Source organism: Nuphar pumila, chromosome 15, assembly GCF_984573655.1.
Source record: "Nuphar pumila chromosome 15, dmNupPumi1.hap1.1, whole genome shotgun sequence".
Lineage (NCBI taxonomy): Eukaryota > Viridiplantae > Streptophyta > Magnoliopsida > Nymphaeales > Nymphaeaceae > Nuphar > Nuphar pumila.
The window spans coordinates 67206863-67222333 of record NC_143263.1 but is presented as its reverse complement, the minus strand read 5'-3'; the positions used below and the strand labels follow the sequence as shown (position 1 = coordinate 67222333).

The 15471-nt window shown below is 36.2% G+C and overlaps 1 protein-coding gene across 1 annotated transcript; it reads left to right on the top strand.

Annotated features, from left to right (window-relative positions):
• Window positions 1–984: 984 nt before the first annotated feature.
• LOC149815510 (mitogen-activated protein kinase 10-like) lies at window positions 985–11588 on the top strand. Its single transcript, XM_089988271.1, has 10 exons — window positions 985–1533; window positions 2922–3330; window positions 4985–5112; window positions 5274–5333; window positions 6821–6970; window positions 7080–7235; window positions 7481–7692; window positions 7769–7870; window positions 8109–8281; window positions 10807–11588. Exons 1-10 carry the CDS (start codon window positions 1507–1509, stop codon window positions 11241–11243), a joined length of 1854 nt encoding a protein of 617 aa, XP_089844397.1. The 5' UTR covers window positions 985–1506; the 3' UTR covers window positions 11244–11588.
• Window positions 11589–15471: the final 3883 nt, after the last annotated feature.

Below are 15471 nucleotides of genomic sequence, written 5' to 3'. Positions count from 1 at the left end.
ACCATAGCGACCAATCTCATGTCACATTACTGGGGCCCATCACATTATAAAGTAAGTCTCACTAAAATCAGCACCATGTGATTAGTATTATAAACCTTTTTTTAATAGAATTAGTGCTATAGACCTGCTTAGCCAATTGCTAATTAGAGATGTAAATAATTCTTATTCGGGTTTAATGTAGCCAAATGCTAGATCTGACTAGTTGAATAATGGTTAAATGGATTTGGATTCAAATCTGAATGCAGAAAAAGCTCATACCATGCGATCCTATTCGGATACCTGTTAAATCCAAATATCTATGAGATTGCTAGCAAAATTTGAAGTCGTGTCCCAATTGGAATATATTTGGATATAGCTTTGCTTTAGTGAATCCAACTAAACTGAATCTAATTTGGTTAGATATCAGATAAAATCCGATCGATTGACATTCCTATTACTCATTGTCATTGATCAAGCTTCTATCGCAAGCGCAGCCTTCTACCAAGTAGTTCCAAGTTACGGGCATAGTGACAAATCTCGCGAGATTTATGAAAATCTTGCGATAATATCATGATAAATTACTTGAAAGTTTAAAATGGCATTTTCTCTCAAGATTTTCCAAATATCACGAGATTTATGAAAAAAATATAAAATACCACAATTTAAACACAATATATATGTTTTAAACGGCTATTTATCATGAAAAAAACGTGTATTTTTATTTTCAAATATTGTTTATTAATATTTTCTTATAAAAATTTAATTTTTTTAATTTAATTTTTTATTTCCAAGATTTTGCCGAAAAAATGTGAGAATTATGAAAACTTTTCAATTTCTCGCGAGTTTTTGTAAAACGAGATTTTGCCGATAAAAACGTTTGTCACTATGGTTACCGGTCCGACTCGCAAGTTTCTAAGGCAAAATCGTTATTGGGGAAAAAGAAACGACTTTTTCGTCATTTCATCAAATTAAAAATAAATTTAAAAAGGAAACTAGTTGGGAAAAGAGTATACAAAGGAGAGTGCCCTAGAATTGGGGGAGTCTCTCTCTTGCAGAAGGAATAAGAAGAAAAAGAAATCGAGCTCCCCATTTCGATTCCCTCTTCTCCTCTTAGATTTTTCGGGGATTTTGAGGTCGTAGGATTGGTGTTTTGTGGCGCCTCCGCCTCTCCACCGTAATTTCCTTTACGTATTCGCCCCGTAGGTGGGACTTATGCTGGAATGTAGAGCGTGGCAGAGGAATTGGAGATGCCGAACAATCTGAGGAGCATGATGCCGTCCCGGCCTTGGAGGCGGGACTGCTCTCCGTGATCGTCGCAGCCGCCGGAGGTGCCAATTCTGGGGCTCCTTGCATGAGAGATCTGGTTCTGACTGTGATCTTTCTGAAGAACTGGTCGCCGGTCAAGAGGGATTGTGGGTTGGTCATCCGGAGCAAGGGTCGGTGGGGAAAATGCGGCTGAGCGGCCGTCCTTCCCGGTGAATTCTCGGTTTTTTCTCGAAAGGTTTCATTTTGATAGGTTTGGGGACAATGCAGCAACAAGATCAGAGGAAAAAAGTGAGTTTTTTTTATCCTTTTCAAACAGGTGTTTATTTAATCGAGCTTTTCTTTTTTTCAGTGTGCATTTGATTATATCTGGCCGGTTTGTAGAGCTCAGGGATTGGTGGGTGTGCTGAATTGGTTGTTTTGTGCTGCTTCCTTCGTGGATGCTTTTGGTGATGTGGATCTAATAAATTTTTAGGAATAATCCTTGTATCTGTCTCCATCTTACCAACCTTTTTGCAATTTTCGCATTTGATTCTTGTTATCCTGATGGCTTTTACTTTTTTGTAGACGAGTATCGGTTCGTTATCAATAATATGCTTTTCACTAATCTCTCTATATATATATATATGGAGAGAGAGAGATTGGTAGCTGCTAAATGGGTTTTTCAGTCTTTTTTTATTTTATTTATAAATTCTGACCGTAATCTATGTACTTGATTTTATAGGGATGAGCTCTTGAAGCGTTCGATTCCTACATATGGGTGGGCTTTTATAAGGTTCTAAAAATCAATGGTGCAAAATCTTTGTAAATTTTAGAGGTTCTAAATATCATTTTTTTCATGGAAAACACATGATCCAGGTGTGGATCCTTAGTAAATGCGAACAAAACACTGGAACGGCATAAAAACCCATTTAGCACGAATCATTTAGCACCTTACGTGTGAGCAGCTCTCTCTCTCTCTCTCTATATATATATATATATAATTTCACCTCTTTGCTTGTTTTGAGGAGTTTCCAACATTTTTGCGATTTTTTTGTTATGATAGATCCAAGCGTTATGGCAATAATGTATTTTTTTTATATAACATTCTCTTTTTAACAATTACAGTACCATTTTCTTTTGTGTAGCCGGGAAAAGGTGATTGTAGTACTAGTGGGCCTGGAGGATAGAAACCTCATTACTGTGTTTCTTTCAATTATTGTGTTATTTGGTTTTTAGTTCCATTTTCTTCTTTTGAGATGAGTTGGCTTTTTCATGAATAGTAGTTTATATTGTAAGCATTGCGGATGGAAAAATATACAGATAATTGCGGTCTTTCTAGTTAGGATGCCATATGTCATTGCTGGTGTATACGGTAATAACTGGATACGTTGAATGATCAGTGTTTTTCCTTGGTGGTTAATCCCATTAAGTTTTCTGAATTGTACTTGTTGGTGTAACAAACTTTTGTTACAATTGCTATTTGGTTCTTAAATTAAATATAGAGCTGTGTAACAGGTAGCGACAGATAAACATTATGTAGCATAATTGTGGTTCTTTGTGTGATTGATGTTCTTTATTGTACAGTATATCTCATTTTGCTTGCCTTCTTTTTGGTTCCACTAAAGGCATAATCAAGCCACTGATGGACCCTTTACATTTCCTTGTCGTTGGCCTGACTGGTTTCTCATCGCCTTCAGAGTACTGCAGAGATGGACTTCTTCACAGAGTATGGAGATGCCAACAGATACAAAATTCAAGAAGTCATTGGAAAAGGAAGCTATGGGGTCGTGTGTTCTGCCATTGATACACATACAGGAGAAAAGGTAGCAATAAAAAAAATACATGACATTTTTGAACATATCTCTGATGCGACACGCATCCTGCGGGAGATCAAGCTACTTAGGCTTCTTCGTCACCCTGATATTGTTGAAATTAAGCACATCATGTTGCCACCATCAAGAAGGGACTTTAAGGATATTTATGTTGTTTTTGAGCTTATGGAGTCAGATCTCCACCAAGTTATCAAGGCAAATGATGACTTGACAAAGGAACATTATCAGTTCTTTCTATATCAGCTGCTTCGTTCACTGAAGTACATTCACACAGGTATGCACTACACGGGCATCTTTTTCTAGGAGAGTTATGGGTTTTGCACATAATGATGCACTGTGCTAAAAGCACAGCCTTGCCTTCTGAACAATTAGTACTTCACTTGTGCCTTACTTCTTCAAAGTATAATATCGTCTAACTGATGAAATAACTATGGATGTACACTTTTGTGAAACTTGTTGTCATCTTCATGTGTAAATATCTGAATGCGATGAGGAGCATGCATTAGCAAGTTAGCATTCTTTGACTAGTTCTTGCTCTCCCTTAATTTGCCTTTCACAAATTGGGAAGGCTTGCTGTCAAGGTATACAGTGAAAGCGTACATGATGAAAGTGTGGTAAAGCAAAAGCAGAGTCACATGGCATTAAACTATATGAAAATGTTATTTGATTTGTGAGGAGGATAACTGGTTGCCCAAAAGGTAAGGAAGTAAGCATGACAGTTGATCACAGGAACTTAAAACTGGTAACAGTGACAATGAATGTTATGCATGTGTTCTTAGCAATGAACTGAGAGATACTGCAAGCATCGACTAAGAGAGACAAATTCTTAAGTTCATGTTTAGTGCTTTTTGATAGGTGATGCAAGTTTAGTTATTTCCCAAGTGTGTTCCTTGTACATAGGGTTGTTTCCACTGTGCAGCCGGTGAATGATGTTTGTTTAAGTTCCTATCCTCTTTGCTGTTTTTCTCATTTATTATGTATAAACAAGAAAAAATCTGACTTTTCAGTGGGAAATGTTCACATTATTTGATAGATGCACCATCATCCTAGAGAAAGAACCTGATTGTCCTTGGTGATAAGGTCGAGAGTGAGGCATCTGTGAATAGCACTTGTACAGCTCCTTACTAGGACTTACGTAAGGAAGGAGTTTAAAGGTCAGGAGGCTCTTCAAGAACCAAAATACATATTTGGATACCTACCTAGAATATAACCCATCTAGCAAACAGGCATTTGCCACTCACCAAAATTTGATATTATGTTTGGTCTTTGTTATCTCAAGGCGAGATGGTGCTTTCCTTTACCCTATGTATTTTAGTATAGTGTCCAGAAGCACAGGCATGAGTGAGACTGAGGGTGATTAAGTAATCTGGAGGGAGTGAGAGGCATCTTTTGGTTTGTATTGCATGTAATTTCACTAAAATATTCTTGTGGAGACATGAGCCACTATGTAACTCATCATTTCTTAGGGGTAAAAGGATGTGGCGACCTTGTTACTTGTTAGCATCTACTGAAAGTTTTGCAGAAAAGTTGATGGAAGTAGTCTGTAATGAAGAACGAAAAAATAAAAAGAAATAACTGGAAAACTCCAAAATATTACTCTATCCAGTAATGATGGGAACAAGGTATCAAACAGCATTTGATTGGAAACAAAGAAAGTTGAAGCAATAAATTTTTTCTAACCAATGTTTTAGTCATACTTTTATTCTTGTGGTGTATTTTATGCCATTTTAATAGGTTGAGGCCCAACTTTGGTGCTTTGTTCTAGCTCAAGTCTGCTATCCGTTTGAATTAATAGAGCTTCCTGTTGTTGAAAATAATATTTCATTGCCTCCTTAGTTCATATATGTTAATCAGGACTCATTATATGATTTTCTCTGATGGCTGTGCATGTATGTATAATCTGATATGGTGGTTTGTTCTTACTACAGCAAATGTTTATCATCGAGACTTGAAACCAAAGAATATACTCGCAAATGCAAATTGCAAGCTCAAAATCTGTGACTTTGGCTTGGCTAGAGTTGCATTTAATGATACTCCAACAACAATATTCTGGACGGTATGTTCTTAATATTGCAATGCAATTAATTGCTTCACACTGCTATAGTTCTCTTAGTTATCTTCTCTGCTGTTCCTTGTTTTGACATCATTGCACTTTCTTTCTTTTTGGATTAATTTTAAGTCCATTTTCTGTCAAAAAAAAACTTAAATCTTTTGCAGGATTATGTTGCAACAAGATGGTACAGAGCTCCAGAGTTGTGTGGATCGTTTTACTCCAAAGTATGGTTTAGCCTGGTCCCTGTACTTCTACCAAATTTTGGATTTAAATGCATGAGAAAAATCATAATTTATTTCTCTTCAATAATAATTCATTGAATTCATAGGAATGTTTGTATCTTGGAGCTTTTGTTGTTAACTGTGTGCTGGATATATTCCTTTTAATTATGAAAATTTATTTTCTTGATTACGTGCAATTTCTTGCTATCTGATACAATTTATAAAAGGATATATTTCTTTGTTTTTAATTATATTGATCTCTTCTAGATGATATATAAATTCTTCATCTTTTCATTTAAAGTATATTAATTCCTTAACTTGATGATTGCTACATTATCTGAAAAGGATTCTTGGAAGAGTTTCATAATCACTTTTGAACTAAATATACTGACAAGTAAATTGCCTGAATATCATATGATCTCTAATGTGCTTTCAGTTTGGATAAAAAATAACAAGTTGTTATTCTAAGCCAGTCTCAGAATCCAAATTTCAATCATGGGACAGGTTGCATGGACATCCGACAAGTCCAGAGTTTCTTTGTCACACTGGCACATGAAGATAATGGCTTAATTCCAACTTGGAATGAAGTAAACTAGAGTTGTGGGAATCAGGAAGGAAATTGCTTGGATCTTAACATTGTACTAGTACTATACTAATACAGGAGTCACTAGTCATTGTAAACCATCGATATGGAAGCACATGCATGAACAAGCCAAAAAACCTGCATAATACCAATCGGAAGTTCCAGTCATTTAGATTATGCATACAAATTCTCTCCTTGCATAAATCCTACTGAAGCAAATTGTGAATTAGTGCTTGCTTGCTTCTTGCTTTTCCAAACCCCAATCCACCCACAGACCCCATCATTCTGTTTTTTGCTGAAATCATTCTAGTCCAGTCTTAGAGAAGATATCTGTATATGGATAGGTGTAGAAAGATTGCCTGATAATTGACAGGCATCCTAGCTTATCCCTAGTAGGAATGTGCAGTTGAGTTCCTGCAGGTCTTTTGACAATGCAAGTTTTTGACTTGATCTGGAATTTGGTAGTTGATCCCTATCAGGAATTTTCAGTTGAATTCCTGTAGGTCTTTGACAATGCAAGTTTAACTTGGCTTGCTTTGCAATTTATGTTTTATCATTACCAGTCGCATCATTGTTTCGACTTACCATAACTAGTATTGTTTTTCCCTCCTGTTAACCATTTCCTGTTCATTTAGTTCAGTACATCCGTTGTGTGATACTTTTATACAGTAATTATTTGTATGCTATTACTCTATCAGGTAAAAGTCTCTTTTTGGTTTAAACTATAAATATCTAGTGATCAAGAAATGCTTGTTCAGGTGAATACTCCTCCAAGTTGAGATTCCTGTCTCATTCAGGTACCTGTATTGAGATTGGTGCTCGATTTGGTTAGCATATTCATACTGCACAATGGTATTTTCTTTACATTTTGATCTTGTAAATGTTCACATCCTTTCTGGTTTTGCAGTACACTCCTGCCATTGATATTTGGAGCATCGGTTGCATATTTGCTGAGGTTTTATCAGGGAAACCTCTTTTTCCTGGAAAAAATGTTGTTCACCAGCTAGATTTGATGACAGACCTGCTTGGAACACCTTCCTTAGATACAATATCTCGGGTATTTATTATTGCTTGTAATAGACACTTCAAGAATTAGTTTTTTCCAAGTTGAGGTACAATCTGCTTTTACATATCAAACTGTATTTGGTGTGCCTCTGTGATTCCAGGTTCGTAATGAGAAGGCTCGTAGGTACTTGAGTAGCATGCGAAAGAAGCAGCCAGTGCCTTTCTCTCAGAAGTTCCCAAACATGGATCCATTGGCCCTCAAGCTACTGGAAAGACTCTTGGCCTTTGATCCCAAGGACCGGCCAACTGCAGAAGAGGTATGTGATGCTCAACTCAAATAAAACAAACAACTTTAGTTGGATAGTGATTATTTCTTGCATAAGCCATCCAAGTGTGACCTGTTTAAGTAGATATGGACTGGTTGCGTGATGCGTATGTTATTTGTGACGAGTCCTGTTGAATGATCCTTCTATGCAGAAGCATCCATGTTGATCTTTTGTTGTTTATAGCCTTCCAGGCTAATGTTTTCTTCCATAGTATTGATGCACGTGTGTCTGGGCAGGCTTTAGCAGATCCCTATTTTAATGGCCTGGCCAAAGTAGAAAGAGAACCATCCTGTCAGCCAATCATGAAGATGGAGTTTGAATTTGAAAGACGCAGAGTAACAAAAGAGGATGTGCGAGATCTTATCTTTCGTGAGATCCTGGAATATCACCCTCAACTTCTCAAGGACTACATGAATGGAACTGAAAGGGCAACCTTTTTATATCCTAGGTGCTTACATACTCTTATGAAATTCTGCAAAATTTACAGTGCTGCCGATCATGATTCCTGAATTTCTGTCGTACAGTGCAATTGATCAGTTCAAGAAGCAATTTTCTCATCTTGAAGAACATGGTGGTAAAAGTGCACCTGTGATTCCCTTAGAAAGGAAACATTTCTCTCTCCCAAGGTATGTAGGGTTGGTCATAGTTCAGTCATTGTCAAGAGTAGAGACTTTAGAAGCTCAACTCCTATATGAAGCTACATTTCCTTTATTTGTGTATTATGATTTAACTTCTTCTCTCACATCACTCACTATACCATCTCTGTTTTGCCCAAACAAACCAGCCATATTTTGTTGTAACTTGTAAGCTTGATTGGTTGCACTTTTCTTTTCACAATGATGAATTGGTTTGCTCTACTTGCAGATCTACTGTTGTTCATTCAACTTCAATTGCTCCAATGGAACAAGTACCTGTGGCTTCATATAGAGATCGATCTGCAGAAGGCCAACATGCAGCTTTCAACAACTGTACAGAAGCAGCCCGGATGTCTACCGTTTTGTCCAAAACTTCTCAGGCCCCACAGAGGGTCATACACGGTAAACAATTCATACCATTATTGAACATTGTTTAAAATTCACGCAGGATAAGAAAATCCCATTGAAGGCAAACTGGGTAACCCACAATAAGATATGTTGTCACAGGAAGCACAATGACAGATTGAAAAAAAAAATTATATATATATATATATATATATATGTGTGTGTGTGTGTGTGTGTGTGGATAATTTGCTAACATCATGGATAAGGAACCTTCTAGTTGGAACTCATAGAGGGAGGTTGTTCTGACCAAATCTGACCCCATGGATGTGTTCAACATGGTCAAAATAGTAGGAATTAACCCTTGGATCATATTTTTTCAATGTGAAAATATGAATTTTTGAGGATTGAAAATATGGTACACTGTAGGCCGTTGATTATTCAACCCCTAGAAAATCCAACATACAGATTGGAAAAACATTATCCAAGGGCTGGTTTCTAGTAAACCAAATATTTAGATCACATCTAGAGGGTCAAATGTACAAAAGAAATAAAAAAAATAACAATTTTCACTGGAGGGTTCCTTACCCCATATATATATAGTCACCTGTATCTTTAAAGGTAATTTCTCGGCAAGGATATTTCTCGGAGAGATTTTCAAAAGTTGATAAATCTCGAGCATATCTCGGGAGTTTAAAAAATTGAAAAAAATATAAATAACAACAAAAAAGCTAAGAAAATAATAAGTTTTGCATTATTTTTCTTCCAAAAGTAATGCTTTAAAAGTTTTAAAATATAAAAGAAAAAAATAGGAAATGCAAACTTAAAATAAATAAAAAAGAGTTTTTCCTAAAAAAATCACAATATTTTCTCTTTTGGCGATATTTTGAAAAAACCATCAGATATTACCTTTAATATCGGTATTTCTCGTGATATTTTCAAAATATCGCCGATATTGGTGATAGTGATAATATATATATATATATATATATATATATATATATATATATATATATATGTGTGTGTGTGTGTGTGTGTGTGTGTGTGTGTGTGTGGTGCTATTGAAGGCATGAAACTATTCAGTATAAATCACTTTCTTTTCATAATTTTTAAATTTTTTCGTAGATCGGACCTTATGGATGTTGAAGGTTTGTTTTGTATATATATATATATATATATATATATATATATATATATATATATATATATATATATATATATATATATATATATATATATAGAGAGAGAGAGAGAGAGAGAGAGAGAGAGAGAGAGAGATTGGTTCCTCCTAATGGTAGGAGGGTGCCGATGGTCTCAATTTTTCATTTTCTCATACTTTTTATGGAATCTGGCCTTACAGATCTACATGGTTTGTTTAGTATAAATTGGCTTTTGAATCATCCAATTATGACATGTGAGCAGATTTTTATAAGGATTCAAAAATCAGTGGCACTGAAGTTTTAGAAATTTTAAATCTCATAAAATCATATTTTTTCCTCGAAAAAGCATGATCCAACATTCCTAGCAAATGGATCTTGTTGAACACATCTATGGGGTCTGATTTATCAAAAATGGCCTGAAACATTGAAAATCAGTACCGCACACACCTTATGAACTGTACGAGGAATCAGTTCCTCTCTCTCTCTCTACATATATATAGTGGTTCTCAACCATGATACCATATGACGGTGCACACTCTTATTTGCATGGATCTAGCCATACAGGTGTTTAACATGGTTTATTTACTATGTTAGGAGGTTTTATCATGTCCAACACACCACAAGATTCAATTTTTGACGTGGTGAAAAACTGATGGCTCACAATTCATATGTATGGTTTAAAAATAATATAAAACATTACATGTGGAGTACCTACTCCCACATACTAGAAATCATGGTTGTAGGTTGTATCTTCTCAATTAAACCTTATGGATGTACTCAACATAGCTTATTTGATAGGAATCATGTTTTACATGTTTTTTGGACATAAAATTAGGATTTTTTTTAAGTCATGAAATTTTAATACATTGCTTTTTAAAGGTCTTAAAAAATATACATATATGCTATAATCACATGATCCAAAACTTGTTTTCTACTAAATAATGCTTATATATCATATCTATAGGGTCTGATCAACTAAAAAAGTTTAATAAATTTGACAATCTAAAACTTCTATTAGGTGGGAGTAGGTACTCCGGGAGCACCCTATCATTACCATTACATGTGAGTCAACTTTAACACAGAACATGCTAAACATGATCCAAAGTTTAGTTTTTGGTTTTGGAGATCAGATCTATGCAAATCAAGTGTGTTCCACCATAAGTTATGGAGGTTCAGTACCACAATAGAAGCAGTCATACATGCATGAAATTGATATAGCGCATTACATGGATTTGGTGATATGGGTGCTCTAGGTTACATGACAAATGCTCAAAACCGGAGAATATACAAACTTCACAGTAGAAAGAATATGCTTAGGGCATGACTGTACAAATTTACAGGGTTAAAATACCCAAGAATTATTTTAGTTCAAACATTAGTAGACATGGTTATTCCAGGATCCTAAATTATGCCTTGATGGTGCAGCTAAACCTGGGAAAGTTGTTGGACCAGTTGTTCCCTGTGAAAATGGAACTACCAAGGATGCTTATGACCTAAGAAGGCTGATCAGAAGTGCTGTGCTTCCTCCCCAGTATGCAGGTCCAGTCTCTTATGGTTTCAGAAAAGTGGGGAGGTCGGAACACTATGGAAAGGATGCCACCGAGCCAGGGAGGGAGTTCATTGCAAGCAAGCCACAGTGCATTTCACATAATGCCGTTACAAAAGTTGTGGATGATATAGCCATAGACGTAAATGCATCGCCATTCTGCCTCTCACGTGCTGCAAAATCTGAGGTGGGTGAGGATCGAATCATTGCTGAAGCAAACTATTTGCAGGCTAGGTCTCACTTGAATGGAATGGCTGTTGCTGCAAGTTCCAGAAAAATTGGTGCCATTCAATATGGCATGCCGAGGATGTACTGAGGATTTTCTTACATCCAGCCCAAGGAGAAAGCTGAACAAGAGATCAGTGATGAACAGATGCTTCATTTTTAAAGAGTACGTGGGCAGTTTTTATTGGGTTGAGAATGAAACAAAAGAGGGAAGTAGTGCAATCCTAATAAAAGGGGGGTTCTGTTCATCATGGAAATCGCTCGGAATTTTGGTGGGGCCATTCCCTGTTTTGCATATCAGAAAAGCAGACCTGAGTCTGTTATGACCCCTTGCACAGAGACAAACTTGGAATCCTACATGTGTATAACTTACTGTAATCAAATTATACGTTCTACTTGAGTTCATCTTCAATCAAGTTCACATGGTGCATTTAAATCTCTCTCTCTCTCTCTCTCTCTCTCTCTCTCTCTCTCTCTCTCTCTCTCGTGTAACTATCTTGTTGAACGTATTCAACAAGCTGAAAGTTGGCCCCAGTAATACGTTAACCGTTGGTCTGTTTTCCTTTTAGGCTCTGTTTGGAAACTGGCAGCTGGGATGGCAGATACATGGTCAAACTACCTTGGTGATGGATGTTTGGGAACTGGCAGACCGATGGGATGGGAATCTATGCATTTCGGAGAGGAAGCAAGACTGACCCCCCTTTATATTTACACTTAAGAGTGGATTTTGGTACCCTTTGGGTGAGGATTCCCTAGATGGAACTCATAATGGAAGGTTGTTTTGACTAAATCTAACCCCACGGATGTGTTCGGCACAGTCAAAATAGTAAAAATTGACTCTTTGATTGCACTGGTAAATTGTACATTGATTTTTCAACCTCTGTCAATTTTATGCACATTGGAACAAACAACATGATCCAAACACTAATTTCTACTAATTCAAACATGTACATCACATTTAGAGGGTTAGATGTGCAAAAAATAATATTAGAGTTTTTTAATAGGAGAATGATAGGAAACATTAACCAATATATATATATATATATATATATATATATATATATATATATATATATATATATATATATATATATATATATAGAGAGAGAGAGAGAGAGAGAGGTGATACATAGAGAGAGAGGTGTATCGTCGAACACTGTTCTCATCAAACAGCATCGCATGAATGCTGGCTGTCCTATTTTGAGTAAAATCAAAATCAGCCGGCCGGTGTCTGGGGTAAGCCCTTACAGCACAGAGAGAACGGGAGGAGGACAGAGGGAAGGCAGGGGAGGGGGCAGCTGTGGCTTGGGGTTACAGCAAAGATAGAATGGGAAGGGAAGAGAGGACAGGTAGGGGTTGAGGTGGGATTCAGCAGAGAGAGAACGGTAGGGCAGAGATGTGGTTTGGGGTTCCAGCAGAGCATTTTCCGGCGTGCTCCAGCGTAGGTCTGATTCTCGCAGAGAAGAGGGAGGGTGCGGGGAGAGAGAGAGAGACTGGGTTTGTGGGGGTTTAAGTACCCCAAATGCTGGCCATCTGATTTTACTCAAAATCAGACGGCCAGCATTCGTTCGATGTTGTGCAATGAAACACCGTTCTCTCTCTCTCTCTCTCTCTCTCTCTCTCTCTCTCTCTCTATATATATATATATATATATATATATATATATATATATATATATATATATATATATATATATATATATATATACTGAAATATGTTTACATTCGGAGTGGTTCTTGCTAGGGATCAACTGTTGGATCATTGTAATCGGATCAAGAAATGTGATTTTTCATGCTTCAATATTTATGAAAATTCTAAGCCGTTAATTTTCAACCTTTAAAAGACCCTAGTAATTGGATGAAGCAAAAAAATTTAAAAAAAAACTATGAAAATCTTGGTTCATACCAGTAAACATATATATCCTACACAAATTGCATAGAAGCCATGATAAGAAATCTGATAACTTTTCATGGAACTGGAAAGGCATCCTTTATATATACAGTTGACCGTCAATCAGCAATGTGCAACATACAGACTTTATCAGGAGAGCACAAGTGCAAAGAACTGTAAATTGAAGAACGCAGAAAGTAAGAATCGGGCAGCAGGGGATGCACATCTACCCGCTCAGTGTCAACGTTCTGAACATCGGAAATTTGCTTCTCCAAGAAAAAAAATTGGAGTTCCCATCTGATTAGCCCACCTTATAAAATGCCATGGAGAATATCATGTCATAGAAAAATTCATCATCCTCGTCACCAAAAAATTTAATTGCAACGTCTGTTTCACATTCATGGGTGTGCCCCAAAAATATGGGATGCCCAGCAGCGGATCTTTTACTCAATCTGCACACCTGCAAAAGGAAGGAATCAAATAGTGAAATCTAAGCAGCAGGCTACTGGAAACACAAAAAAAGAAAAAGTCGTAGCCAAGAACTTGCTCTTCCTCATTTTTCTGCACCTAACACAGAATCAGATATATAGGAAGTTCCATTGGCGACAAGTAGGGTCATCTCTTTCCTAAAGTTCTAAGCTGAAATAAATTGAAGAGCATGTTTACCAAAGATAGTCTGAAATAATTATATTCAAACTGAGAGTATACACACTGAGAAAGGTCAGAAGGGAAGTAAAAATAGTCAGAAAACAAGCCATGATGTGTCCAAAAGCTAGAATATAGCAACCTTCAACTGGTAAAGGCTTTAAATATAACATAGGACACATATAGTTGAAATAAAAGACCTTGTAATACAACAAGGGAAAAAACTTCAATATTTAAGCTCTAGTATACAAGGTAGGGGTTCGATGAGAATATCATTAACAGTAGGCTTTATGCTAGCCGGTCTAAGTAAAGAAAAGCTAGTCAAGTAATACACGAAAGTGAATATTTTTCAGACTAGAGAAAATTGTTTCTATAATACCACAATAAAACTAACATTGTGTTGAGCAACTAATAGAGTAATAGGTAATAGAAAGAGATAATGCAAGTAATTGAGATGCATATGCTAAGAAAGATGTAGAGTGACAAAGAAAGAAGATAACTAAAAATAAATACATTAAAATATGTTTAGGAGAAATACATATGCAAGATAAATAAAATTTTAAAGAATATTGTTTAAGATGCTTTAATAGAGATAAAATCATAAAGAATAATAAATATTGCCTAAGATGGTTTAATAGAGGACTTGTCATAGTACTGGTGGGAAAAGTTGACAAGATGCAAATAGAAGAGATTATGAAAAGAAAAATATCAAAGAATAACTTGTATGAAGGTTGTGAGAAGAGATAACATCGTGGGATGACTCACGTTATAGCTTTAGATAGAAAGGAGCAAAGAAACAAGACTAGTAAAACATATACAACTTTCTATGTTTATAACTTCTTAAGCTTAAAGATGAAAAAAAGCAGGAATAAGGTTCATAACTTTAGCAATGGTACAATTGGAACTTGAACGTCCAAATGGAAGCCCATTTGGGGCAACTTTCTCAACCCCAATAAACCCAAAATCCTACGGTAGTGAAGAACAGAAAAGTGAAATAAATTCATCGTAGGGTCAATCAGACCATTAAATGAAAGAAGAAAAAAGAAAATGAATCCAACCAACGAATCTAAATTTGATCACAAAATCCACAATTTATCACAAAATTCAAAACCAAGCATTCATTTATGACCTAATCCTAATAGAGAAACCACTAGAAACCTACAGGAAAGAAAGATATCCAAAATGCAGATTAAAAGAGAAGAAATTCAAATCCATTTTTCAATTCAAGATATAACCCTTAAAATCTTGCATAACCCCTAAAATATAACCCCTAAAATCATACATAACCCCTAAAATAACCCTAAAGAAATAAAGAGGAAGAAGAAGACCTAGATGACCCAACAATAGAACAGAGAGAGATCTCAGTGGTCTGGAAGAAGAAGACCTAGATGATCTGGTGGCCGTTTGACAATGGATTGACAGTGTCACCCGAGCAGGGAGTAGGGAGGAGGATCAAGGTTGTCGGCGGTGTTACCCAAGCAGGGGGGAGGCAAGAGGGAGGAGGATTAGAGGTGGTAGCTGACGGTCCCTTTTTAAATACAACTCTATAATGGCAACATAACCATCGCTGTTATAGAGTAAAACCCTATAACAGCGTGATCGAAATCTTGTCGTTATTGATCTACAACAACAAGATTATGTGATCGTTAGAGTGTTTTAACGATAATATTTAACAGCAAAGAATCTCACTGTTATACATATGTCTTTAACAACGATATAACTCTTGCCCTTATAGAGTTTTACTCTATAAACAATGAGATTTAGATCTCGCCGTTATTGATTTA